At 46.2% G+C, this 25,597-nt stretch overlaps 3 protein-coding genes across 5 annotated transcripts in view; 2 read left to right on the top strand and 1 right to left on the bottom strand.

The window, feature by feature from the left end:
• Positions 1-25,597, bottom strand: part of LOC119181497 (latrophilin Cirl) — a 721,750-nt gene that overhangs the window by 653,907 nt on the left and 42,246 nt on the right. The window lies entirely within an intron of this gene.
• On the top strand, positions 871-24,003 carry LOC119181029 (beta-galactosidase). 3 transcript variants are annotated; one of them, XM_075875077.1, is made up of 5 exons: positions 876-1,551; positions 5,501-5,773; positions 8,474-9,130; positions 22,111-22,395; positions 22,826-24,003. In XM_075875077.1, exons 1-5 carry the CDS (start codon positions 979-981, stop codon positions 22,991-22,993), a joined length of 1,956 nt encoding a protein of 651 aa, XP_075731192.1. In that variant the 5' UTR covers positions 876-978; the 3' UTR covers positions 22,994-24,003. The 3 variants fall into 3 exon arrangements, with proteins under 3 accessions (XP_037288081.2, XP_075731192.1, XP_037288653.2); XM_037432184.2 differs by lacking the exons at positions 22,111-22,395; positions 22,826-24,003 and adding an exon at positions 13,644-14,276 and having other exon boundaries at positions 871-1,551; XM_037432756.2 differs by lacking the exons at positions 876-1,551; positions 5,501-5,773; positions 8,474-9,130 and adding an exon at positions 19,433-20,984.
• On the top strand, positions 15,886-18,735 carry LOC119181854 (beta-galactosidase). Its single transcript, XM_075875985.1, has 2 exons — positions 15,886-17,391; positions 18,712-18,735. The coding sequence occupies exons 1-2, from the start codon at positions 15,931-15,933 to the stop codon at positions 18,733-18,735; spliced, it is 1,485 nt and encodes a 494-aa protein (XP_075732100.1). The 5' UTR covers positions 15,886-15,930.

Below are 25,597 nucleotides of genomic sequence, written 5' to 3' on the forward strand. Positions count from 1 at the left end.
GGTGGACTGTACTAAACAAGAGAAAAGGCATTCCATTGTAAAAAGCCTGAAAAAAAGTGTGATATCATGAGCTCACCTCGGGAAACAAAGGCTGTACCATGAAGCTACACTGGTATCTCTCTCTCTCTCTCTCTCACACACACACACACACACACACACACACACACACACACACACACACACACACACACACACACACACACACACACACACGCACGCACGCACGCACGCACGCTGACGCACACGAGCGCTCAAGTCAGCCGTGACGTTCGCGTCAGCACCCGAAAACAGTAACCGTAGTACTACCGAGGCAGACTGCACTTTGCAAGAGAGAAGGGCGCACGATGTCAACAGCCTGGATAAGTGCTAGATCAATCAATCAATCAATCAATCAATTATTCAATCAATCAATCAATCAAGGAACCAACTTTTTGAAAGAATAAAAAACAAAAAAACATTTGGACCGATAGCTTCGAGTGGCTGCTGGCCGGTCCAATAGAATATGCACAAAAATGTACAGGTCACCTTTAAAGGGACAAACAGAAACTATTATGCATACGACTGCAGGTAGTACACGTACACATTTTCTTTTGCGAAGATGAAAACTTATAAGGTTGCAGCTTACTGCACACGGCACTCAGAAAAAAAAATAGCGTGAGCTCGTCCTGGAACAGACTAAACGTTCGATTGACAGCTAAGACTCTCTTTCTTTCATACACACACACATACGAAGAAGCCCAACGCACACATACACACAGACAAACAGGCGTGGACGGAGGCACGTTGTACGAGCTTCTGAACTGTGTCCATAACCGATATCAGCGAGGAGATAAGTACGTGGCATAAAAAGCGCGAACGCTTTCTCGAACCTTTAGTTATCCCATAGATGCCAGAGGCCCAAGTACAATAAGCACTCGTGTGGAGTTATGCCTTATCCCTGTCAGTGTTCGTAATAAGCCGTTCAATAACGAAAAAAAAATGAACAGGATCGACGGAACGTTTATGTCGCGCGCGTTATTCGTGGCGGCGACGGCATGCTGTCTCCTGTTGACGATAGTCCGTGCAGAGCAGGTCAACTTCGACCGCTCCTTCGTGGTGGACTACGAGAACGACCGCTTTCTCAAAGACGGCGCACCATTCCGGTACGTTTCCGGTTCCATCCACTACTTCCGAATCCCGAAGCCTTACTGGAGCGACCGCCTCACCAAGATGAAGATGGCTGGCCTGAACGCGATCCAGACGTACGTCGAATGGAGCAGCCACGAACCGGAACCGGGAGAGTACAACTTCGAGGGTAACTACGACCTTTTGACCTTCTTGGAGACAGCCAAAGACCTCAGCCTGTACGTGATCCTGAGGCCCGGTCCTTACATCTGTGGCGAGCGGGACAATGGCGGTCTTCCGTATTGGTTGCTGAGGGTCAACCCAAGGATGAGATACAGGACTTCGGACAAGACGTACTTGGATGCGGTGAACCGCTGGTTCGACCACATTCTGCCCATGCTGGTGCCGTACTTGTACAAGAACGGAGGACCCATCATCACCGTTCAGGTGAGATAAAATAACTTCATTTATTTCAATTAATGCTGTGAAATATTACATATCAAGGGTAAGTACAGCTAAAGGCAGACAAGATTTTCCGGATAATAACCATATACCACCCACTTGTTGAACAGTCGCATTAAGATAAGAAAATTATGCAATAAAAGCGGATTTGTTGTAAGGGCGAAAAACCGCTTCTAACGTGGCCTCAGTGGTGTAACCGTTGGGTGGCACAGCAAGCCCATGCACTGCCGCCCCTGCCCCCCAATTACATAATTATATTTTTTTGGGTGGCATAGAGAGCTCAAAATGACACTGAACCACACCTGCTGGCTCGGCCTCCTTTTCAGAACAAGGTAATGCACCCGCCCCCCTTCCGACAGATAAAAATTCTATCTGCCTTCTGAGTGGCCCCTTGACATGAACGTAAACGGTCATTGGTTACTTGTTTAAAAACAAAGAAGAGCTGCAGAAGTGTATTATAGTGCCTATGGCTGTTACGCAATCAAGTATGGTGTCATGGGTTCAATACCCGGCCATGAGATCCACATACCGATGGGAGTGGAAGGCCGTACCATCTGTGTGCTTGCATTCAGTTGCGCGCTAATGAACCACCGGTCATCAAAATTATTTCAGAGAAGTAGATGTGCTGCGTGTTTGCCTCATGGTGTCTGCACCTAAAACCCAAGAACTTCACTATATATTTGCGATGTATTTGTCTACTACGGGACAAATATAGTCGAATATAGTGCGCCAAATAGTGGAACACAAAATTCCACTATTGGGAAACAAGGCCACTAGTTTAATGAAACGTAAAATAATATGTTCTAACTCTTCGGTCACCGATGCTCGGTCCGCAATGCCTCAGGCAAGTAGAGAGCGAAAGACACCTTTTGTTTTGCCGGTCAAATGCGTTATTATTTTCCCCAAATAACAACGGAAATCTGGGCGAGTCGGTTAGAGTTCTTTTTTTTTTATCAGCTTACAGCAAGAAAGGACGAGGACGCAGACAAAGAATGTGACAAAGCAGAGCGCTAGTGTCGCCACATTTTTTGGTCTGCACCCTCGTCCCCACTTGCACGGTAACCTGTTCAAAAATGAACACGCCCCCCCCCCCCCCAAACTCCCCCCCCCCTCACACACAAAGGTTTTCTGCAGCCGTTCTTTTAGTATGACTCCGTCATCTAAGGCATTGGCAGCTTCCTGCACCTCACAGGGTTTCGCAGTACCTCCAGGATTGGCCCACCTGTGACCAAGCGAGGATCTCAGGCAATGACGTCACGTAGGCATAAAAAATTTTTAACTCCGAACGTCACGACAAGGTCATAGAGTGACACATAACGTGATCGTTTCTTTCATCACTCATCTTGCCGCCGATGGTCACCTGAGGTTTTAGCGTTGAAAACAGGTGAAGCGATCTCACAGATGCATCGTGTAAACAAGTTGGACGATCGAGTACACCGTCCAGAGTGGCCAGTTTTGCTTATAACAATGGCATTGGGCTTATCTTTCTTTTTTTTTGCCGTATAGATTGTAGAGCGTTCCAGTCACTTGTCGCGTAGTGTTTTAGGCTTATTAGAGTTTTTCCAACATATGAAATGATTTTAGTGATCATCATGTTCACCAATGCACGTTTGTCGTTCCCAACTAGCGTGTTTGTCGATGGCGCTGACTACTTAAGTGAGTGTCGAATTCCAACATAAGTTGGAAGAATCGGCAAGTAACGATAGTCATGCGTCCGCTGACGTGAATTGGAAGACTACCTTGGAAACACTGTTACAAAAGTAACCATGTGGATCCGTTTATAATTGCGCAGATCTTCTATGTACAAAATCATTGGCCGATTTTTTAAAAATTTCCTTCGAATTTGAGCCCCGTTGCGGTGGTCTAGTAGCTAAGGTACTCGGCTGCTGACCCGCAGGTCGCGGGTTCGAATCCCGGCTGCGGCGGCTGCATTTCCGATGGAGGCGGAAATGCTGTAGGCCCGTGTGCTCAGATTTGGGTGCACGTTAAAGAACCCCAGGTGGTCGAAATTTCCGGAGCCCTCCACTACGGCGTCTCTCATGATCATATGGTGGTTTTGGGACGTTAAACCCCACATATCGATCAATCAATTCCTTCGAATTTGAGTGACATGTTTCATTATATCTAAAAATATTTTCGAGGATGAGAAATTTCATTATGGGTTCACCTCTTTTGGGCTTTTTTTGTGATGAGTATTCGCGTGTTTGCGCGGCAGCATGAGGCAACACTCGCACCATCCAGGGGTTCTGGTTTGGTAATCATGTAGGCGCTATTTAGAAGAACAAGCGAGCCACTTTCATGAAAGTAACAAATCGATGAACTCCTTCTTGAGGAGGTGGGCTAGAGGTTGTACCACTGTGAAAGTACAGTGTGAATTCTCCTTCACTTCATTAGAAACACGTCTGTTTTGCGAAACATTGTTCTTGAGCACGAGAGTAAACTGTCCTCACAGGTGGAAGCAAAAACATCACCTCACCCTATGATTGACCCCCTTGTTTGTGCATATAGCCTTACCGTTTATATAGGTTCAATCATCTCAATGTTCATGAATGTCCTGTACTTGTTGTACAATTTTTGCATTGTACATCACTGCATACGCAAATAAGTTATTTTCGCTTTATTTAACAGCTTGCACTGTACATACGCATGATCATCATCATTGTACATTTTTCTGTGTGCACATAAGCTATGTAAGATATATCAGGAAATAAAATTCTCTTAAACTCCTTGGAAGGTGTGCTCCACCAGTTGAAAATGGTGCTGTGAGGCCCGCGGGACGGCTCTATGCTTTCCCATAGTAGAGTACCAAGTACTCAAAATCGTTAACCGCTTTTTTTAAACACACCTAATGTGAAGCTGAAGGGACGGTCTAATGCTCTCTCACAGTAGAGTACAAAGTACCCTAAATCATTACACAATGGGCCTTTTCCTTAGTCCGAACAGCACCCCAAATGGAAATCACCGAAATCAAAACTGGAGTCCGCAATTGACCACCGCAAGGCGGCACGCAATCTCTGAGGCCTGCCTTCACGCCTCTCTTCTAGGAAAACATTTGCAAGTTTGTGGCACCAGACGTCGCTTGGTCCGCGCGTGTCGCCATGTTTTGGCCATCAAAAATCATGGCGCATGCCTCCTGGAGGCCGGGGTACATGCGCAGACTACTTAACAGGAAAAGGCCTATTTTTCGAAACACACTGTATTTCGTGAAGTGTGAGGCCCATGGGAGGCCTTTATGCTCTCCCATGCTAGAGTACCAAGTACTCAAGATCATTAACCATTTTTTTGCTAAACAAACTGTATTTTTTTCTAAACCAAGTATACGTCTAGCGATTGTACATTAAGGCAATTTTGAAGTATTTAGTGTGTAAGTGTGCATACTGGTAGAACAAACTTTCCTTTGCTGGTCATTAAGGGTAACTGACTGGATTCTCAGAGATGGCAAACGCACGAAAGTGAGAAAGGAAGTTAGGTGGGCCGATGAGATTAAGACGCTCGTATGTATAACATGTTTGAGTTTGAGTTTATTTAACCACGTGACAAGTATACGAAAATACACTGTATACGTGGTTTGGTGCGAAGGAAAAAAAGCTGCACTTCACAGCTTGACTGGCCCCTTCACCCAGAAAAAAATCTAAACTACAAATTTACAAAAATACAAAAATTACAGGCAGCAGAAAGCGACAATACAGAAAGAAACACGCATGTGGCCCATGACAGCAAATAATAGAATGGCAACTCTGAAATACATACAAAAATATTCATTACAAATCAACGTATGACAGACTGGGTTGTATGACAGCAGAAAGCACAAGACCGGGTCGATTGGCGGATCGTGGGAGAGGCCTTTGCTCTGCAGTGGGCGTAGTCATGATGATGATGCTGCTGCTGCTGATGATGATGATGGTCATACTAAATGCCTTCTCTGCGAAACCAGGTAGAGAACGAGTATGGTCTGTACGACGCATGCGACAAGGCATACATGCGACACCTGGTGGACAAGCTGCAGCAACATCTGGGCAACGACGTGGTCCTCTTTCGCACCGACACGCCCTGGGACAAGGCGTATGAGTGCGACCACGTTGACCACACGCTGGTCACCACAGACTTTGGCCCCACTAAGAGCACGGTTGAACACGCCTACCAGGTGGTCAAAGGAGCCCAGCCACACGGGCCTTTCGTCGTCACAGAGTACTACTGTGGAAGGCAGGTACAGTACCATAGGTACAATAATTATGAGAGGGGTTCGACGTTCCACCAATCACTACATAATTAAGGAACCTCCCCCCTCCCAAATACGTACAGTAGAATAAAATATTGCCGCGCCGCTCTCATTTGTTTGATTCGCTGTGATCAAGCTTCACCCAGAAAAATTGTTAAAACAGCTCGCGACGCAGGCTGAGCCGCAATTTCTGAAAAGCTTCGAAAGCATCACAGATTGCACCGTTAAGATTGCGCGCAGGACGCGACCTTACCCCCGTATTTACAAACGCTCCTTCACTGAAGAACTCTCCTCGACTTGAAAAAGCCGATGGGAGCGCCGTCTCTAGGCAGACCAAGTCACTGCATATCAGCAATAATCTGCAGCGATTCTTGAGAAGCGCAGCGTCAATTTCAGTCGAGCCGCGGCGCAGTGCTCAACTCAGTCAAGTGAAGGATGGCATTCGAGTCGAGGAGCGTTTCTGAATACGGGGGTTAGTCAGGTTTGTTCGAGGGCTTTAGTGAGAGCACCAGCGATAACACTGGTCACTGGTAAGGTATGATTACTGATCTATAAAGGATGACGCATTCAGCCGATAATCAGACTACCGGCGACAGTGATTGCCGCTTGTGATGCACTTTACGCGTTGCTTTTCCTGGCGATCGTTTCGTCTAATACAGTGTTTCCACTTTACCGGTTGCATTTTACCTTCATCGTCAATACCACGTGAAACTATATAACGATAAACTTGGGGTTAGTGTAACCACGATGAAGACGCAATTAACTTTCCAGAACTTACCACCCGGCGTTAAATAGACCGGCTCTTTCTCTCTTTTATAAAATTTATTATCAGAACAATAAGACTCATAAATGATTTACTAAATCCTTTCTTTTCGTATCGTATTTCACATTGGCCACTCACAAAAAGTTCGTGTTCCTCTCTATACAACAATAACATGCTAGCATGCGTTTCTACCTAGAAAGTGAAATTCACTTTCATCATCTCTTATCACACATACATCACGTCTAAACGACTTTTTTAATAATATGATTGGTATTGCTTGAATATGCTTTCTAACTGTATTTGATTTGATGTTATTTATTCTTTTCAGTTTTCTGACAAGAATTCAAAATGTCCCATTTATTGCCGCCATCAGATCCTTTTCTGTTGACAAATTTGACAGTTAACCTTCTCTGTATAGAAATGAAGGTTTTTTATGTTTTCATGCATATAATGCATCAAGTGTTCTTTTTTTTTTTCACTTTACACCTGTAACATGTCCCTCATAACTTTGATGTGCTAACGCTGAGGGTTAAATAAATAAGTAAATAAATAAATTAATAAGCAGAAATGCAGCGAAATAAAACGGCCAAGCCTACTTTATTTGCCTTATTACAACAATAAACGCCCTTAATGTAGTGGAAAGGATGCATTTTCTGTTTTATTGTCTTTTTTTTATTTTAGCTGAGTAAGGACTCCGAATTGGACGCATTGCTTTCTTGGGGTGCCGACGTTTTTCAGCTGACATTCAGACGTTCGGGGTGACATTCATTTGACGCACGTGAAGATTCACGTGAGTCAAAGGTCGAAGAATAGCGTTGCAGTTTTCTCATTTTATCGTTGGTCGGTGAGGCTTAAAATAAATTCGAAGCTTAAACCAAACGCGACACTGGAAAATGATAAATAGGCGCTAAAACTTGTCCAGTTTATTTATATTGTAAAGCGAAGATCCCAGCCACTTCATAGATGAGAAAATTGGTAGGACACAAATTATTTAGAGGAAAGAAGGGGAACGTGGAAAGATGGCTGGAAAGCAATAAAAAATGAAGTAAATGACCTCCGTCGACGGAAATTGATGATAAAAATATTTGCTCGCTTGAAATAATAAATGAAACATTATCGCAATTGAATACATTAGTATCTGGGGTTTTACGTCTCAAAACCACCACATGACTATGAGAGACGCCGTAGTGGAGGGCTCCGGGAATTTCGACCTCCTGGGGTTCATTAACGTGCCCCGAAATCTGAACACACGGGCCTACAGCATTCTCACCTCCATCGAAAATGCAGCCACCGCAGCCTGGCTTCGATCACGCGATCTGCAGTTTAATACATTCAAAGGCCATCTTGAAACACGAGTTCAACTTGCTGCACCGTAAAGCACACGCATGCGCGTGGAAGGAATATCTGAAAACGGCTCTATAGTATTTGAAGAAGCCTAAAGAAAAAAGCAAATTTTTTTCTCAACAAATCAGTGAATTACTTTCACAATGCCGAAATTGCCACAATTGCTGAGAGCAGGCGCTTCGAGTGTAAACGCGCGCAATGATGTTAGTGGCGACGCCACGTTCAAGTTTCTGCACCAGTAGCCATGACGTCAGAAATACTGACGGCATTTACTAGAATGTACGTTGCTCTTAATGAGTAAAAATGAAGTATATTGTCCCACGAGAGGGCCGGACTCATACCAAGTTCCGGAAAGTATCACTCAGCCAATGTGCCCCCCCCCCCCCCCCCCAAAAAAAAAAACACCTTGAAATTCATGGTCACTTATAGATATTTTGGCGCGAAATTTCAAGGCAGAGCTTAGATTTTTTAATCTAATAATAAGCATACGGACGCGAAATTAGCGACACTGGGAAATTTGTTTTTCTAATTTACCTGCCAAGAAACTGTTTCCCTTTAACGTGCCACCTTTCTACTTGCAGGACGTGTGGTCGTTAATACACGACAAGGTTGACAAGCGGCAGATAATCGACACCTTCGAGCAGATCATGTCCAAGTACAACGGCTCGGTCAACTTCTACATGTTCCACGGAGGCACCAACTACGGCTTCACCAACGGCAATCGACCGCCGCCGCAGCTAACGAGTTACGACCACGGGTCGCCGCTCTCGGAGGCGGGAGACCCGACAGACCTGTACTACATGATCCGGAACGCGACGGCCAAGTTCCTTCCGCTTCCGCCGGGTCCTGTTCCGGTCCCGGCGCGCAAGATGAACCTCGGAAGCGTGCCCATGACGCTGAGCTCGGCGCTGACGGAAGTGATGGACTCGTTCTGGAAACGGGGCCATCTCAAGACGGTGCACGCCGAGAATCCGCTGACGTTCGAGGAACTTGGACAGGCCTACGGCTACGTCGTCTACAACGCGACGGTCTCGTTCAGGCCCAGGAGTCCCTCGCTTCTGACGGTGCGGGGCATCAAGGACAGAGGCTACGTCATGACGAGGGCGACCCGCAGCGTGCTCAGCTTGGACGAGAAGGTGTTCAGCGTCCCAGTGGTGACGTCAGAGGGAGAGACGCTCACCATACTCGTGGAAAACCAAGGGCGACAGAATTACGGGCAAGGGAACCACGACCCCAAGGTGAGAAGGAAAACGCGACGCTCTTCTCCCGTCGCTTGAACGATCAACCGAATTGACACTTTGGGGGCGCTGAGCGCTGCTCCCAATTAGGACTACAGAAGTTGCGTCTTTTCCTTTCCTCAACATCTCTCGCTCTCTTTCTCTACACTTTATGGCGCTGACTAAATAAGGACGCCTTATGAAGGACGTCCAAATAATCTCACCGCACTGCACGATAACAGTGAATTGCGAATATCGGCCGACGATTTCGTTCAACTGAGGTCATCAAATAGAAGAGACAGGATGTCTATTTATTGATATTAGCATTTAATTGTGCAAAATGCCTTACAGACACATTGAAGGGCCTTGAATAACCGGACATTGGTTATCGCAAATTTCGGCAGATCACGGCTACTCTGCGTCTCTTAACTTGCGGTAGACCAAAATTAACAGGAGGGTAAGAGTGTTTGACGAGTATGTCTCACTGGTCATTACACGAATAACGTGAAAATCCCGTCGTGTATTTCGTCAAGCCGTTTCTTAGACACGTTTGGCGCATACCCACACACCATGGACCGTGTATGAGCATATGCGCCGCAGGTGGTTCACAAATTATATACCCAAAAACGGCGAGAATACAGACCGGTAATCTGAATGCCAGAGTAAAGAGAAAAAAAATCTGTCATCGGCAGCGTTGACCCAACGAATGCAAACAATCAGAGCACAGCAGGAACCGAACCAACGCATTCTGTGTAGCAATCAAATATTCTCCAACAGAGCAACGGCAGGTTTCAGACCTTAGTTGGAAAAATACCGAATGAAACATCAATCACGGTTGCTGTGCTGGCTACATAACTTAACCAACATTACATTATACAGACGTCACGTCGGGTCAACGCCAACTGTAGTTGAACACAGCGTTTTCGCCTATACGTGTTCCCGGCGCTTCGTATGCCGGCATCACCTGGCGTCCACGCTACCGGTGACGGTGGTCGAAACGTCCACTTCTATATAGACGATCTGTATATCTCCAGTGTCGGCGACGACGCCGGAAGCGAGTCGATCAATGGAGAACCAATCAGCGCACGGCTGCCAGCGACTTCCGCTACGTAACAGCATCGTCACTGCTGCCAAAATGGCTGCCACCCGCCGCGGATCTATTAAGTCATCGCCGTGCTCTAGGTAACCCAAAAAGTTCCCAACTGATGCCTGTATTTGACTTAGCTTGTTTTTCGGAAGCTTCGACAGCAGGCGCTCGGGATTTGTTCGCACCGTTTTCGAGCGCCATACTCAAGTTCATCGGTAGGGCTATTAGGCCCGAGTGTATTGGCTGAATACATAGCCTCAACCATGTACAACAGTTTCCAAGATCAGATGCCGTTTCTCAGAGGCCGCCTCAGAGGCCGTTTCTTATTCTCAGCAGCTGGCGCTACAAGCAAGTAAGTGCTAGTGTGAATTGTTTCGTTCACCTCAGAACTGCAAGGGAGACATAAAACTTATATTCAGGAATATTTCTCGCTGCTGCATTGACGGACACTGCACGCTGCTTTGCGAGGTGCCGGGTTCATTCTCTTCGACACACTGTGTAACGCTGCGCCGGCGCTGGCAAATTTTTCTACCAAACTTTTCGTTTTTTTTTATTGTAGAGCCCCACCGGTGCTTGAAATTCCTTTGCAAAACAGATTCTGTTCGAGAGGCTTCATGTCGGGGAAGGATTCATGTTAACATATGTGATATGTTGTTTTAGAATAGCGAAATAATAACGGGGTGTCACAGAATGCGAATTACGTAACGAGTGGGTCATTGAGTGCTTTCATCCCATTGCAAGAGGCTCAGCCCTAACCCTTTATCATCATCAACCCCGAGATCAACAATGTGGTTATAATTTCTTACAGGTGGGTAGCGGGTATAACAAAATCAAATAAGTCCATATAACAAGACACCATATAGAAGTCACACACATCCATTTTATCAGACTCTTAGGGACACTCGACAACTCCTTCATTGCTATAGAAAACGCCTTTAGCGAAAATATCAGTGGAACAACACAGACGCAATCGAAGTCTCAGCAGACAAAGGGTTGTGCGAGTCGAGATATCTACACATGTGTCAGGCCTTCACTCGGCTCTGACGAACACGAGCACGCATTTTGTGGCTCCTTACGACAGACATGCATTGTCACCAGCGCTTATCGGATAAGTCAGCCGACACCGTAGTGGCCGGAGTGAGATAGAAGGAAAAACGATTGTCAAGGACGCGCAATGCGTTCAAAGTGTGTAATCTTATATTGTTCACTTGATAAGAAGTGCACGTGGTCCATCATGTAGTACAACGAATAACGGATATACGCGCTCACAACCAGCGGAGTGCGCATGCTGAAACAAGCAGGTTATACATGGTACCTATATATTTTTGCTTCATTTGAAGGCGCAGTGGTAATCTCAGCCAGCGAACTGGGAAGAACCAGCCCTATCTAACTTAGCAGAAACTTCAGATGCAGAATTAATTGCACTAAAATAACGCTTTGTAATATTTAAAAAAATAACGCATGAAGCAGTGCCTTCCGAAAATCAAGTAAATGAAGAGGTGGTTCATCAAGGATGGCCTTGATAAATACATTTCTTTTGTCCGCTTCAAATATTTCGAGAGAGGTAGCATAAGAAGTACGATAAAATATTTTAGTCGTCACAATTGAAACAGCTAGCTGGCATTTTAATGCTTACTCGTTCAGCAACAACAGGAAATTATCTAGACAAATATACAACAACGTTATTCTATATCCGTGTCTGGTAAAAAGGGTATCACTAAAAAGGTAAAGGGTAAAAAGGAAAAAAAAAACTAAACAAAAATGTCAATTCTAAGCCAAGGAGGATTAAACAAATTGCAATTTTCCTTTAATCTTCTTTGTTCTAAGCGTTGCATTTGTTCCATTGACACCGCAGGAGGTGTTACGCAATGTTATACCGCCGCTAAAGGACCTATTAGTATCGCGAGGTCAAGTAATCGTAAAATTTGGCAACTTTTAGGCGTGAATACCGTCATTATCATCAATACACTCAAATAATTTATTCAGACACAATTATGGATAAAGATAACGAATTTCACCACACAAGATATCGAAAGACCCATGAACTACGATAAGCTCATTTTTCACCCATTCGCTATAATTGGCTACAACTTGTAAAACTGTAAAATCTGTGAAAATGTGTAAGCTCTCCCCAAAAAATACAGCTCACCGGCACTTCAGTTGTGAAAAACAGACGCACAAACTGATTTCCCCTCAAACCATTGGCATTTTATTTCGGCTAATGCAAATGCTACCGACGATGTAAACTAAAAGATTGTCGTTCCCACATAAAGCATTGTGTTTGGCTGAGCACTGATATCCGAATCTTCGTAAAAATTTACGAGTATTTTCAAGATTGCAACCTTAAACCCGCGTCACAACTTAGTCTGTGCGGGTGATTAAGAGTCCGTATTAAAGTTGTGTAGCTAGCAATTTAAAACGTTCAAACTAAGTCTTACCAAAGGAGGGTATGTGCCCTGTTACTGGAATGGTATGAAGCCTTTGTGTTCTGTACATGCTGTAAATAAATTTTTTCTAAACACCAAAGGAGGAGGAGGAGAAAAAATTTATTCATCGCAAGAGGGGAAGGTGCAGTGGTGGAGTGTCAGAGGAGCCTACCCAGCGTAGGTCTCCGTTACCCTTTTGGCCCAATCCAAGATCTGGTCCTGGACCTCCGGCACCTAGCTGCACATAGCAGCCTCCCACTGCTCCTACTCAAGAAGGATTAAAAAAAGAAACTTCCATCAATGTATTGGGGACGGCTTTTAGCTCTCCCATAGTACAGTATCAACTACTGTAAATCGTTAAACCTTTTTTCTAAACACAAAATACGGCTCATTGTGTGGAATTACCAAGATCAGCAGCTGGAAACGCATGGCGAAGAGGCTTTCCTTCGACGATGGCACACACGTTTCTTTAATGTAAGAGAAAGACAGCAGAAGTTTCCAGTTGTCCCGTACTAGCTATGCGCCCACTCTAGGACCCATGCATGTGATCCTGTAAAATGTGATTAACCTGATTCATTTTAATTTACCATTGACTTGTAACATTTGGATACCCAGCGATCAATTATGTTTTTGTACTCATTTGTAAGATGTATACACTGTCTTTACTTGTTTTCGATGTTTCGTCAGTGTATGTACGAGCTAAGTGTACAATAAACTTCCCTTTCTCTACCACTTCAGGGACAGCTCTCTCCTATGGTAGAGAATAAAATACTCTGACTCGTTAAACACTTTTTCTAAGGACACAGAGACATCGCCATAGGTGTGCGGTTCAGTTATGTGTCTGGTTTTGTCATCTTACTCTATATCAAGAGCATATGTTCTAAACACATGCAAAAACCCATTAGAGGCAGGCATAGAGCTGAAATTCAATATAATACAATAAGTGAAACAAGATGTTAAATATAGCAACTAAATATTAGATTATACATATCTATAACAGCTTTTTCTTCCAACCTGACAGGGCATAACTTCAGAGGTGACACTGGGACACGCCGTGATGACCAACTGGTCAATGGAAGGTGTACCACTCGTTCGAGCTGAAGACGTAAATCGCATTGACTCGTTTCTTTCCAAGCACGGACACGCAACTGATCAAGGTACCCACATTCAACCACCAGCGTTTTTCTACGGTACATTCGCCTTACCGCAAGGTCAGGATCCACTGGACACCTTCTTCGACCCGACCGGCTGGGGAAAAGGCGTGGTCATCGTCAACGGCTTTAACCTCGGCCGCTATTGGCCCTCGATCGGGCCTCAGGTGACCCTGTACGTGCCGGGTTCAATACTGCGACCACATCCGCAGGAAAACACGGTTGTCCTATTTGAGACAGAGCTGGTTCCATCGAATTCGCCCACGGTCCGATTTGTGGACACGCCGAACGTCGACGGGCCGATCCCGGACGGAGCAACGGGAAGGAGTCACGGTTGAACCCTTTCACGTCGGCAAGACTACTGCAGGTAGTGACGTGATTTTTGGGTGCCCCTGCATATGCTGGATCCGACCAGCTGTGGGAAACTAACCGTTAACTCAGCTAACTGAAAAGTGCAGTGCTGCCGAACTGCAGTCATGTAATAAAGGTGTTTGTCAAGGCTCCATGTGGCGTTCCTCAGTGTAAGAATTTGTGAAATTAAGGATGATGTTTCACAAAAACGGTTGTGAAGTGAGACCTAGACAAAAAAAAAAGCAATACTTTCATGTTATATACGCTGCTCTCCTACAAACCAAATTTCTAGGACTAATCGTCATTGTCAGCCTGTTATAGTCCACTGCAAAACGAGTGTTTTTCCCGATCATTTCCAGTTTACCCTATCATATGAGGAGGATCCCATTTGATTTGCAAGACGAGTGCTTCTCCTAATCATCTCCAGTTTACCGTATCCTATGAGGGAGGATTCTATTCGATCTCTGCGAACTAATACATCACTCCATCTAACTCTTTGTTTTCCCCGGTCGCGTTCTCCGTCAATTTTGCTTACAGGAAAGAAAAAAAGATGGAGACGGCTCGCTTTCGTCTGCTCAGGGCGCAACAAGTGTATATATTTGTTGTATGCACGCCTTTCGTTAGGCAGCGCTATACAGCAGCGAAACTGGTATTGGCCCCTAAAACACCTATAGAATGTCTACAATGAGCTGTGTTTGCAGTATTGGCTCTGGTTTGTATAAAGGTGTCATAGATATCACATTTCTAACGCCTATACAGCTTAGCGAAGTATATTCTGGTGTACACCACTCCCTCTTATTCACAATTTTTGATACGCCTGTGGAATACGCCACTCTCCTTTGATGAAAGCGATGCCTAGCTGTGCTATCACGCGAGGGCCCACGTTTTATCGGACCACAGTGCAACATGCACGTACACTGTAATCTTACACCGCGCGTCGCCCTATAAGATACCACTTACATGGCAGTGTAGTCGACCCACTTCGGAAGCCCATTTTATGCGCACAACCAATGAATTTATTAAAAGATACCGATACACCTGGTAAGAGTATCCTCAATGCTAACAAAAAAAAAATTCGCTAACCAGCTACTCGCGCCGACTGCTTTGCATGAAGTCTGTTTCCGCGACAAAGGGTGGGAACTTGTCAGTGTCAGTAGCAAATAATGAATGTAAAAATAGCACAATCAACATGGACTGGTAAAGCCCGCACTAAGTGGGTTCTGGGGAAATATTACGCTTGCGTTTGGCGAGCAATGATGTCAATATTTTTGACACCGCTCTTCTACCCCCAGTTTCCGTGCTATGTCGGCTATCTGTACACCGCAACGCTCTTCACGTCTTGTGCACCACATCTTAGCCCTATGTTCGGGCCATTGATAAGTTTCGTATATACCAGTGAACGCTGTAAAGCACATGCAAGAAGTTCGGTATAACTCCGCACGCCTCATAGCCGCGCGTTTCGTCGCTGCGAGCACGCATCTCAAGAGTGACGAAGCTTCGAATAAAACGCAACGAAAATAAATGACAAAGAAATGTTACTAGGCAGATAGAACAACGCATGTTTATCTGTAAAAAACAGGAGCTTCTCACTCATTATTCCGCGTAAAGCCAAAGAAATAACATTACGGGCACGAAACGAGAATGAACTATTTCCTGGAGCGAACGCATCAGCTGAAAAAAGTCTGGCAAGCCTCCGCACCGTCGCCTGCTATGTATGGAACGGGATGCAGAGACGTCGAGATCAGATTGCAAACCGAGGGTTCGGCCAAGAGGGAAGGTATCGGCGTAAAACCTTCGCGCGCAAGCATGGCTCGTTCGTCCGCACTCGCGTCGCTTGTGATGGGGATGCTCGCATGCACTATCTGCGACTCGAGCCACCGGTCGTTCACCGTCGACTATGCCAACAACCAGTTCCTCAAGGACGGCCAGCCGTTCCGCTACGTTTCCGGCTCCATGCACTACTTCCGCGTTCACCGATCATACTGGCGGGACCGCATGGTCAAGATGAGAATGGCCGGACTGAACGCACTGCAGACGTACGTCGAATGGAGTAGCCATGAGCCAGAGCCTGGGAAGTTCAACTTCGACGCTGGCTACGACCTGGAGGCCTTCCTGGCCACCGCCGCGGACGTCGGTCTTCTGGTCATACTGCGACCGGGGCCTTACATCTGCTCGGAGAGGGACAATGGAGGCTTGCCCTATTGGCTTCGAAGACTGGACCCGCAAGTGAGGTGCAGATCTTCAGGCGCGTCGTACATGGAGGCGGTGGCGAGGTGGCTGGACGTCCTTCTTCCCAGAGTCCAGCCATACATGTATGAAAACGGAGGTCCCATCATCACAGTGCAAGTAGAGAACGAGTACGGAAATTCGGGCCTTCCCTGCGACGAAATTTACTTGCGTGGTCTTTTCAATATGTTTAAGAAACGCTTAGGAAAAGACGTCGTTCTGTTCTTTACGGATTACCCGACCCACAAGGCATACCAATGCGACCTCGCCAGTGGTCCGCTGGTAACGGCTGACATCGACTCCACGGTTAGCGTATCAGAGATGTTCCATGTCATGCGCATGGACATGAAGAAAGGACCTCTGGTTGTCACGGAGTACTATCCCGGATGGATCGACAACTGGGGCAGACGGCACGCGAAGGTAGACCAGCGGAAATTCCTCAAGAACTTTGAGACCATTCTGGAGTTGAACGCATCAGTGAACATTTACATGTTTCACGGAGGCACCAACTTCGGCTTCGCGAACGGAGCAGATCCACTGCCGGAGCCCACCAGCTACGACTTCGGAGCGCCCCTTAACGAAAGCGGTGACCCGACGGCCACGTACTACGCTATCAGGAACATCACGGCACGGTACCTACCCGTACCGCACGGGCCATTGCCAGAGCCGGCTCCAAAGCTGAACCTTGGTTTGGTCGAACTGCGCCGGTGCTTGCCGTTCGACGAGATGTTCATCTTTTGGCAAGCTCGCCATGTGCTGAGGACGATGTCTTCACAGTTCCCGATGTCCTTCGAAGAGGTGGGACTGGATAGAGGCTACCTCGCTTACACCACGACTGTCAAGTTTCGGCCGCGCAGTCCGGCAGTACTGTCGGTTCCTGGCTTAAGGGACAGAGGTTACGTGCTTACAGCAGCGACGAAAGCGGTCCTCGCCAAAGACCAAAAGATTTTCACCGCTCCCATCATAGTGACGAGCGGCCAGAACATCACAATTATCGTAGAAAATACTGGACGGAATAACGGTGGCTTGTGCGATTCGAAGGTAAGTGAAAGGTTGCATGATGAAATGCACTCAGTCTGTGCAGGGCCGTATACATGCAATACATGGTATATGCAGTTTTTCTCAAAGGAGATGGGTTACTTATGCTCTAAATCCAAGTGAAAAGACTTCTTAGTTGATCAAAAGTTCATCCTCACCAGGGCATCGAACACAGGACCAACGTTCTACTCAGGTGATCGCTCAACATATTCGAAGAGTGACAGCTCTGAAAAAAATTAGACCGATCACTCTCATTTTTTTATCAATCAAGAAGCTTTCTTTCTGGGAAATATGTACGAGTTTATTTGGTAGCTTGTGTTACAAACTGGCGATCGTCAATTTTACATCTCATAACTGAAGTCCTTGGTAGCGATGACGTACAACAAGTCAAAATGTAAAACAACTCTTTCAACAAAGGTGCGTGTGCAGTGCACATATTCTTGCAAACATGCACGGTTACCAAAGTTACTTCTCGATTGCTTTAGATAAATTGCTAGGATAGATTGCTACAGATATGTTGCTTCTCGATTGCTATACAGATAAGTTGCCGTGCCTCAAATGACGCACATATCGTCATTTGAAGACGGACCATGCATACGATGTGTACAGTTTTGAAGAGACGCCTTAACTTCAAATAACAACTGCCCGGACAGTATCAAATCAGGGTGATATTAAAGCAGGACAAATTAATCCATTCTAAACAAGGCTGTTCTAAACAAGGCTGTTTGACTAAACAAAAGTCTCGTGCAGTTCATACGCAGCTTACTGCAGTCTTAAAAAAATCTCAGTATATTTGGGGAGTAAATCTCCCATCGAACAATAGAAATCTGTCAACTCAGCTCTCGCCACTTTCCTCTCAGGGCTGCTATGCCAAGCTGATAGCATGCACCGTTCACGACATGTTGATAAGATAACGCAAGGCAAGCACACAAGATAGGTCAAGGTAGTACCTGACCACCGCAAATGCTGCCTAGGCACTCGATTTCTTCCTAGAGTGCATGTTGAGAGAATGATCCATATATAACGAACCATATAGATAGTAACTGTTCAGGCTTAACGTCCCGAAACCACGATATGATTATGAAAGACGTGGTTGTGGAGGGCTCCGGAAATATCAACCACCCGGGGTTCGTTAACGTGCGCCTAACTATAAGCACACCAGCCTCAAGCATTTTCGCCTCCATCGAAATGGCAGACGCCGCGGCCGGGATTCGATCCCACGACCTGCGGGTGAACAATAGAATGCCTTAGAAACTAGACAACTGTGGCGCGTAGAGAATAATGCTTGAAAATGATGAAAAAATGATCCTCTCGCGATTTTAGCTGAACCATCGTTACATGTGGTGAGATTCCACGGACGCATAAAACTGATTGAGTCCCTCTTGACGACAGAAATGACACTGCGCACTAACACACATTACTTCGAGGAAATCAAGACATTGACCAGCATATCGGTAACTAACAGACTATGAGCGTAAGTGCAAATGTTGACCTACAAGCCTTAATTTCTGTTCATACAAAGGGCTCCCCCTACAGGTTAATTACATGTCACAGTTGCCATCAGAGTATCCTCTAGTGGCTATCATCCTATTTAATACAAAGTAACCTGGTACCACATAGCGGCCTTATTACTATCGTTATGTTTTATTATCTCGCTGCAATCTGTATAGAGACTCAATTTATTTATTAAGAATCTACATATAAGGTAAGACTACTGCGGAACATGAGTTCCAGCCTTCTAAACGTGAAGCACCATTACTACGATCAAATTTTGACATACATACTCCATCCCATTGTCACTGTTCAGGTAACGTGAACTTGGTCTAAGGTGACTTGTCTGAAATTCACTTTCAGAATACTCTATACGTGTCACGCTATACTTATCACCATTTGCAACAATAAGTTGCTTTTCAATACCCCATCTCAACAATGATATCAGTATTTTCGACATTTCTTTCCGCGATCAGACTCCGGTGCCACGCGCACTATCTTTCGCGACGCTTTTCACAACTCGCCTACCACGTCCTAGCGCTACGCTTGGGGCGCTGATAAGTAGAGACGCCCATCTCACATTGCAAGCGGAGGGCTCGACCGAGACGAATGCAATCAGCGCGAGATCAGCGCCCGTCGGCATGGCTCGTCTCGCCGTACTCGTGTGGCTCGCAATGTCGCTGGTAGCGTGCTCCAACTGCTACTCCAACAACCAGTCATTCACCGTTGACTATGCGAACAACCAGTTCCTCAAGGACGGCCAGCCCTTCCGCTACATTTCAGGCTCCCTGCACTACTTCCGCGTTCCCAGGGCTTACTGGCAAGACCGCATGGAAAAGATGAGACTAGGAGGCCTCAACGCGCTTCAAACGTACGTGGAATGGAGCGGCCACGAACCAGAACCGGGAAAGTTCTACTTCGAGGGCGACTACGACCTAAAGAGCTTCCTGGACATTGCGAAGAAAGTCGGCTTGTTCGTGATCTTCAGACCGGGCCCGTACATATGCGCTGAGAGAGACAACGGTGGTTTGCCATACTGGCTCCTTAGGTTGAATCCAAACATGAAGTATAGGTCTTCGGACCCTTCCTACCTCTCTCGCGTGGACACGTTTTTCGGCGTGCTGCTTCCAATGATCGAGCCGTACCTTTATAAGAACGGCGGTCCAATCATCACGGTGCAGGTGGAAAACGAGTACGGTCAGTACATCACCTGTGACAAGGATTACATGCGACACCTCGTCAACATTACGCGAAGATACCTCGGTGAGGACATCGTTTTGTTTAGGACCGACGCTCCCGGCGACGCCGCCTACAGTTGCGACAGCGTCGAAGGGCCGCTAGTGACCGCCGACTTCGGTGCGAACGTAGACGTGGACGCCAAGTTCGCTGCCATAAGGAGAGCCATGAAACAAGGTCCGCTTGTAGTGACGGAGTATTATCCCGGATGGCTAGACCACTGGGGCCAGCGTCACGCCAAAGTGGACCAGGCTCTCGTGATGAAGACTTTCGAGAAGATACTACAGCGAAACGCGTCAATCAACTTTTACATGTTTCATGGAGGAACAAACTTCGGATTCATGAACGGGGCCAATCCGCCACCGCAGCCAACCAGTTACGACTATGGAGCGCCTCTGACAGAAGCCGGCGACCCTAGCGACACCTACTTCAAGATAAGGGAAGTTGTCGGTCGCTACATGCCGCTTCCGAATGGAACGCTACCCGTTCCTGCACCCAAGTTGAAGATCGGTGCCGTGAATCTGAACTCGTGCGCTACACTCGATGCTATCCGTAGTTTCCTGCGATCCAAAGGTTACGTCACCCCAGTGTCTTCCCACCGACCACTGTCATTCGAGGAGCTCGGTCACGCATTCGGTTACGTGGTGTATACGACACGGGTGTCATTTCGGCCATCGAGTCCGGCTAACTTGGGTGTCCCAGGCATTAAGAACAGGGGATACGTGTTCACTGCCCAGACGAGGGCTGTGGTGAGCACTGATCAGCTGGTGTACAGCGTGCCCGTGGTAGTTCAGAGTGGCCAGAACATTACTATTCTGGTGGAAAACACGGGAAGGATCAATTACGGACCAGGAAATCGGGACATGAAGGTATGAAGTGAAGAGCCTTGCCGATCGAGTTGGTTCCGGTCATCAAAGTGTAGAGTGGTTTAGATAAAATTAATGCAGCATTGAAATTCGGCGAAATGCATGCGCACGAAAATTATGTGAAATGCTTTTGTTAAATAGACGCTGATGGTTTTTAGTTTGTTAAGCAGCCTTTAAAATTAATAATACCTTGATTCATGAAATGGAAAGCTCATTAAGTTTACGGCGAACATTCACAACGCAGACATTCATCTGTTGTTGATGTGACTTTCCTGGCTTTAAACTATCGCTACTGCAGAATTGAAGAAATGAACTTTATTACTTTTGTGTTAAACAGTAAATTGTTCTCGGTAGCAGGCTTTAAAACAAAAGCCCTGGATTTTGAACTGCGTCAAGAGTCCCGAAAGAAGTATTCTGTGGCAGTGCCTGCTTAGACAGAAACCTGGAATAACTTGGCATACCATGATACGCGGTGCCTTTCGCCACAAAATTCATCACGATAAAGCTCTCTATAGACGTTTGCATGACACTCATGATGTACGCTTTGTCTGACTTTATCAGTTGTTGACTCATTATTGATATTTGCTGCCCGTAGGCGCCTGTCTGTAGAACATATTTTTTTGAAAATGGAGATTGTCATACCACTAACCCAGCAACGCATTCTTTTCATACCATGTCCCCATCGCCCACGTCTGCTAGGGTCTACCGCGGGGGCTACATTCTTAAGGGTCTATTTATATAGGATTGGCCAAGTATAAATTATTGATTTACTTTGTTAAAGGGGTCAGCACAGAAGCATGGCGTCACGAAAAAGCAATGCTGAGATGGCAGCAGCACGGGCACACTTGACTTTTGCATCTGAAAGCACACTGTCCAAGGTTTCAAAATCGTACGTTATATAGTCGAGTAGTCCGACATGACCTTCCTCATGTGCTTCTACACAAGGCACAGCTATGTCAGTAGTGATTTGCACGTTCCCTCATCTTTACAGTGGACACCCGATTTCTGGGACACCTAATTTGGAATATGGCTTGAAAACTGACCTATTAATCAATGCATAATGGTCAATACGCACTAGCTAAATTCAATACAACTTAAACGACACGCTTCTCGGGTACCGCTTTCGCAGGGAATAATCGAAAACGTCACCCTGGACAATCACGTCCTCTCTGGCTGGACCATGGAACCACTGCCTTTGGACAAGTCGGATGTGGTGACACAGCTGGCAGAGGCCTTTAACACGCCGAACGCCGAGCAGAATTGTTCAGCTCCCGGTGCGTTCTTCGGAAAGTTCGTGCTGCCAGAAGGACAAAATACGTTGGACACCTTCCTTGACCCGACGGGTTGGGGAAAAGGCGTCGCCTTCGTCAACGGCTTTAACCTCGGGCGATACTGGCCTAGCATCGGGCCACAAGTAAGTTTCAGTGAAAGTGAACTATACTTATTTATTTTTTTATTTATTTATTAATCTATTTATTTATTATTGCGAGAGGATTGAAATCCCGGAGGACACTTGAGATTTGCCTTCAAGATCGCGTAAGAGAGCCAAGTGCGCAAGGCCTTCTAACTTGCCAGCCTGGCTTGGGTTCTCGATGCATGTCCCCACCATGTCGCAAGGAAACTAACCGACTGTGCACGTAACGTTAGCCGCTTGAAACTAACATAGGATGTGTACAGCAAGTACAGTTGCTGAATTCTCACTACACCACGATACTTCCCTATGGAATCAACGATAGTTCCTCCACGCATCTGCAAGGTAACTCGCGCACCTACGCATCTCCTTAATTTGTCCATGCTTTTGCAGCTGAAAATTGTGACCTCCACTTTCTTCGAATCCATTGCAGGTGACCCTGTACGTTCCCGGTGTGCTGCTTCGGCCGCACCCGGAAGAGAACACCGTGATGCTCTTCGAGACAGAGTCTACGCCAGAAGACAAGAGAAGCGTCAGTTTCGTCGACGTACCGAACATTGATGGGCCAGTACCTGGCGACGCTGATAATGATAGATACTAGGGTTTCACGTAGAACGATATGAATTAGCACGGACGTATAGCGAAATGTCGATTGAGATGCCGGCCAAACATCTTGAACGTATGCTTCAAGCGCTGATTGTGACAACTCATGAACGATCACTCAGGCTTTGTTGCAGCTAAGCTTTATAATATGCAGAAATGCTCTTTCAATGCGACTTTTGCTGGGAACTCTAAAATATCTACATCAATATTACTCCCCGACAGACGCAGCAAGTCGTTGGAGCGTTGTTGAGTTAGTCGACAGGTGCTCATCGGTAAGTAGGGAGTGTGGAAGGGATGTTCTGATGTCTTGCGGGAGGCGATATAGTGTTCCGCTGGCCGTATGTAGCCGACCACTGCGCTAGATGATGAAAAATACAAAATGCACTAAATATACAAAATCACCAAAGTTAGCTCAACTACAAAAAAAGTCTACATGATACAATGTTGTGCTAAACAGCTGGGTACTGGTGGTTACAATTGTTCCCACGTTTGGGTACATGTAAATGCACCAAGGGAAGAACGAAGCCATTGTAGCTCGTGCGGTAGTCTGAATGCGCGTATATAAAAAGACGGCGAAACATCGCTAATAATACTGCACATATTTGTTTGCACATGCGTAAACTACTATAGTTCCAAATGATCTCTAACAATTAAGCAGGATCAAACAAGCCTCGCTTCATTTAAAAAGCTTGGTGGTCACAACAGAATGCGGCTGGTCGCACGGCTGCCCAACAATCTCTCACGAGATCCAGAATATCTTGCTCCCAACAGACATAACGACAACAGGGATAAGGAGCGCATTCCTTGATTTCGAGGGCACTTTGGACAGCGCCTATACACTTTACTTAAAAAGTAACCAGGGGGGGGGGGGGTACGGCAGGATCAGGAAAAGAAAAACGTTTTTAAACACGTAAATGCCTCATGAAACGCAGGGTGACCGTCGGCAACTTTGGCGTCACGTAACCTATGAAACAATCAAGGAATTAAACTCATTGTTGTAAGAAGCAACCCTGTGTCTTTTTTATTGCGACATAGAGTTGACTGTAAAGCATACTATTTTTTGTATATGTGTACTATACGTGCACTGTTATAAGCCAGTGTGTGTGTGAAGTGACCTGGCGTCTTATGGAATCTGTTGTCCTGCATTCAGCGGTCATAACGGGTCGTGTCACTGCATAGAAGACCAGCTTGTAGGAGTTGACGGGAGCGTTCCGACTGTAACCGCTGGCACGTCCATATGAGATGGTACGCATCTGCTTCCATCAGTGGAATAGAGAAGCACGGACACGTAGCACCCAGCGGTAAGTTCTCCCGTGTGTACATTGTCTCTCTATTTCAAGGTCCTCTGCTTTTCCAAGGATTAACTACAAGCTAATCAGGACGCACCAACAAACTCGCATCGCCGCACTTCTCAACAGCAGCTTCACCACCTGCGTGAAATAGTCCTCAGCCCTGGTAGACCATTCGATTTTGACCACTGGATGAATGAACGCCTATGCGAGAAAGCCCGTGACCTCCATCATCGCATTGTTCTGCAGTGGATACCTGCCCACTGCGGAATACAAGGCAACGTCGGGCTGATGACGCTGCCAAAGCCGGACGTGACACTTCAGCAGGAATCGTCGAGATATCTTTCTCGAGGCAAGACGCAGCAACGCTAGTGTCGGCACATGCCTGGCGCCTCCAGCGATCCCTCTGGACAAATCCTAGCCAACAGTATGGGCCTCTGTACAAAATCAATCCATCGTGCGACTTCAGGATGCCGCGAAATCTGAACAGGCAAGATGAAACGTGTTTACACCGCACCCGATTAAACATTGCATGTACGTACTGCTTCAGGAACAAAATGGGACTGTCCGACTCAGCATTTTGTGCCCAATGTAACGTCGTTGAAGACATCAATCATGTCCTCTGTGAGTGTACGAAATTCACATCAGAGAGACAGTCTCTGAAGATGGCCTAAAAATACAACAGGACATAAACTTGAAGATAAAAAATATTCTAGGCCCATGGCAGAACACCTCCAGTGCGACTCTAAAAAAGCGCTACTGACATTCTTACGGGGCACAGCCTTGAACGAAACGTTGTAAATAGTGCAGTGCATGTGAGTGAATTTATGTGTTATGTGACTGTTATGCGTATATGTAACTGTGCGTGTTGTTTGTTTATCATTGGAGATATCATTGTCATCACCCGGCAACTGGAGTAGCCTGTCAGGTGAAAAACCAGGCAAACCTCTCCAGCTTCTCATTAAAATATTTCTCTCTCTCTCTCTCTCTCTCTCTCTGAACGTTACCACCGCTCACTTTCAAACTGTATACACAAAGCAATTTCGCAAGTGCATTTTTGATACCTAAAAAGCCAAGGACAGGCTTCGGAAAAAAAAAGGAAGCTAAGCCCACAAGGGATTCATCCGGGAAGACCCCACAAACCTGAACGAGCTGGCCCACACCAAGGCGCGAGGTCTCACTTTTTGCGAGCACGGAGAACTCCCCCGCCGGCCCGCATTTGTGGAGAACAGAGATCGACTGCACTTACAACGAAATTACACAGCACTTTGTTCCCGGCATGAGAGACTTTCCCGTTCCTCACAAGAAGTTAA

Source organism: Rhipicephalus microplus, chromosome 10 (assembly GCF_043290135.1).
Source record: "Rhipicephalus microplus isolate Deutch F79 chromosome 10, USDA_Rmic, whole genome shotgun sequence".
In the NCBI taxonomy this organism is placed as follows: Eukaryota; Metazoa; Arthropoda; class Arachnida; order Ixodida; family Ixodidae; genus Rhipicephalus; species Rhipicephalus microplus.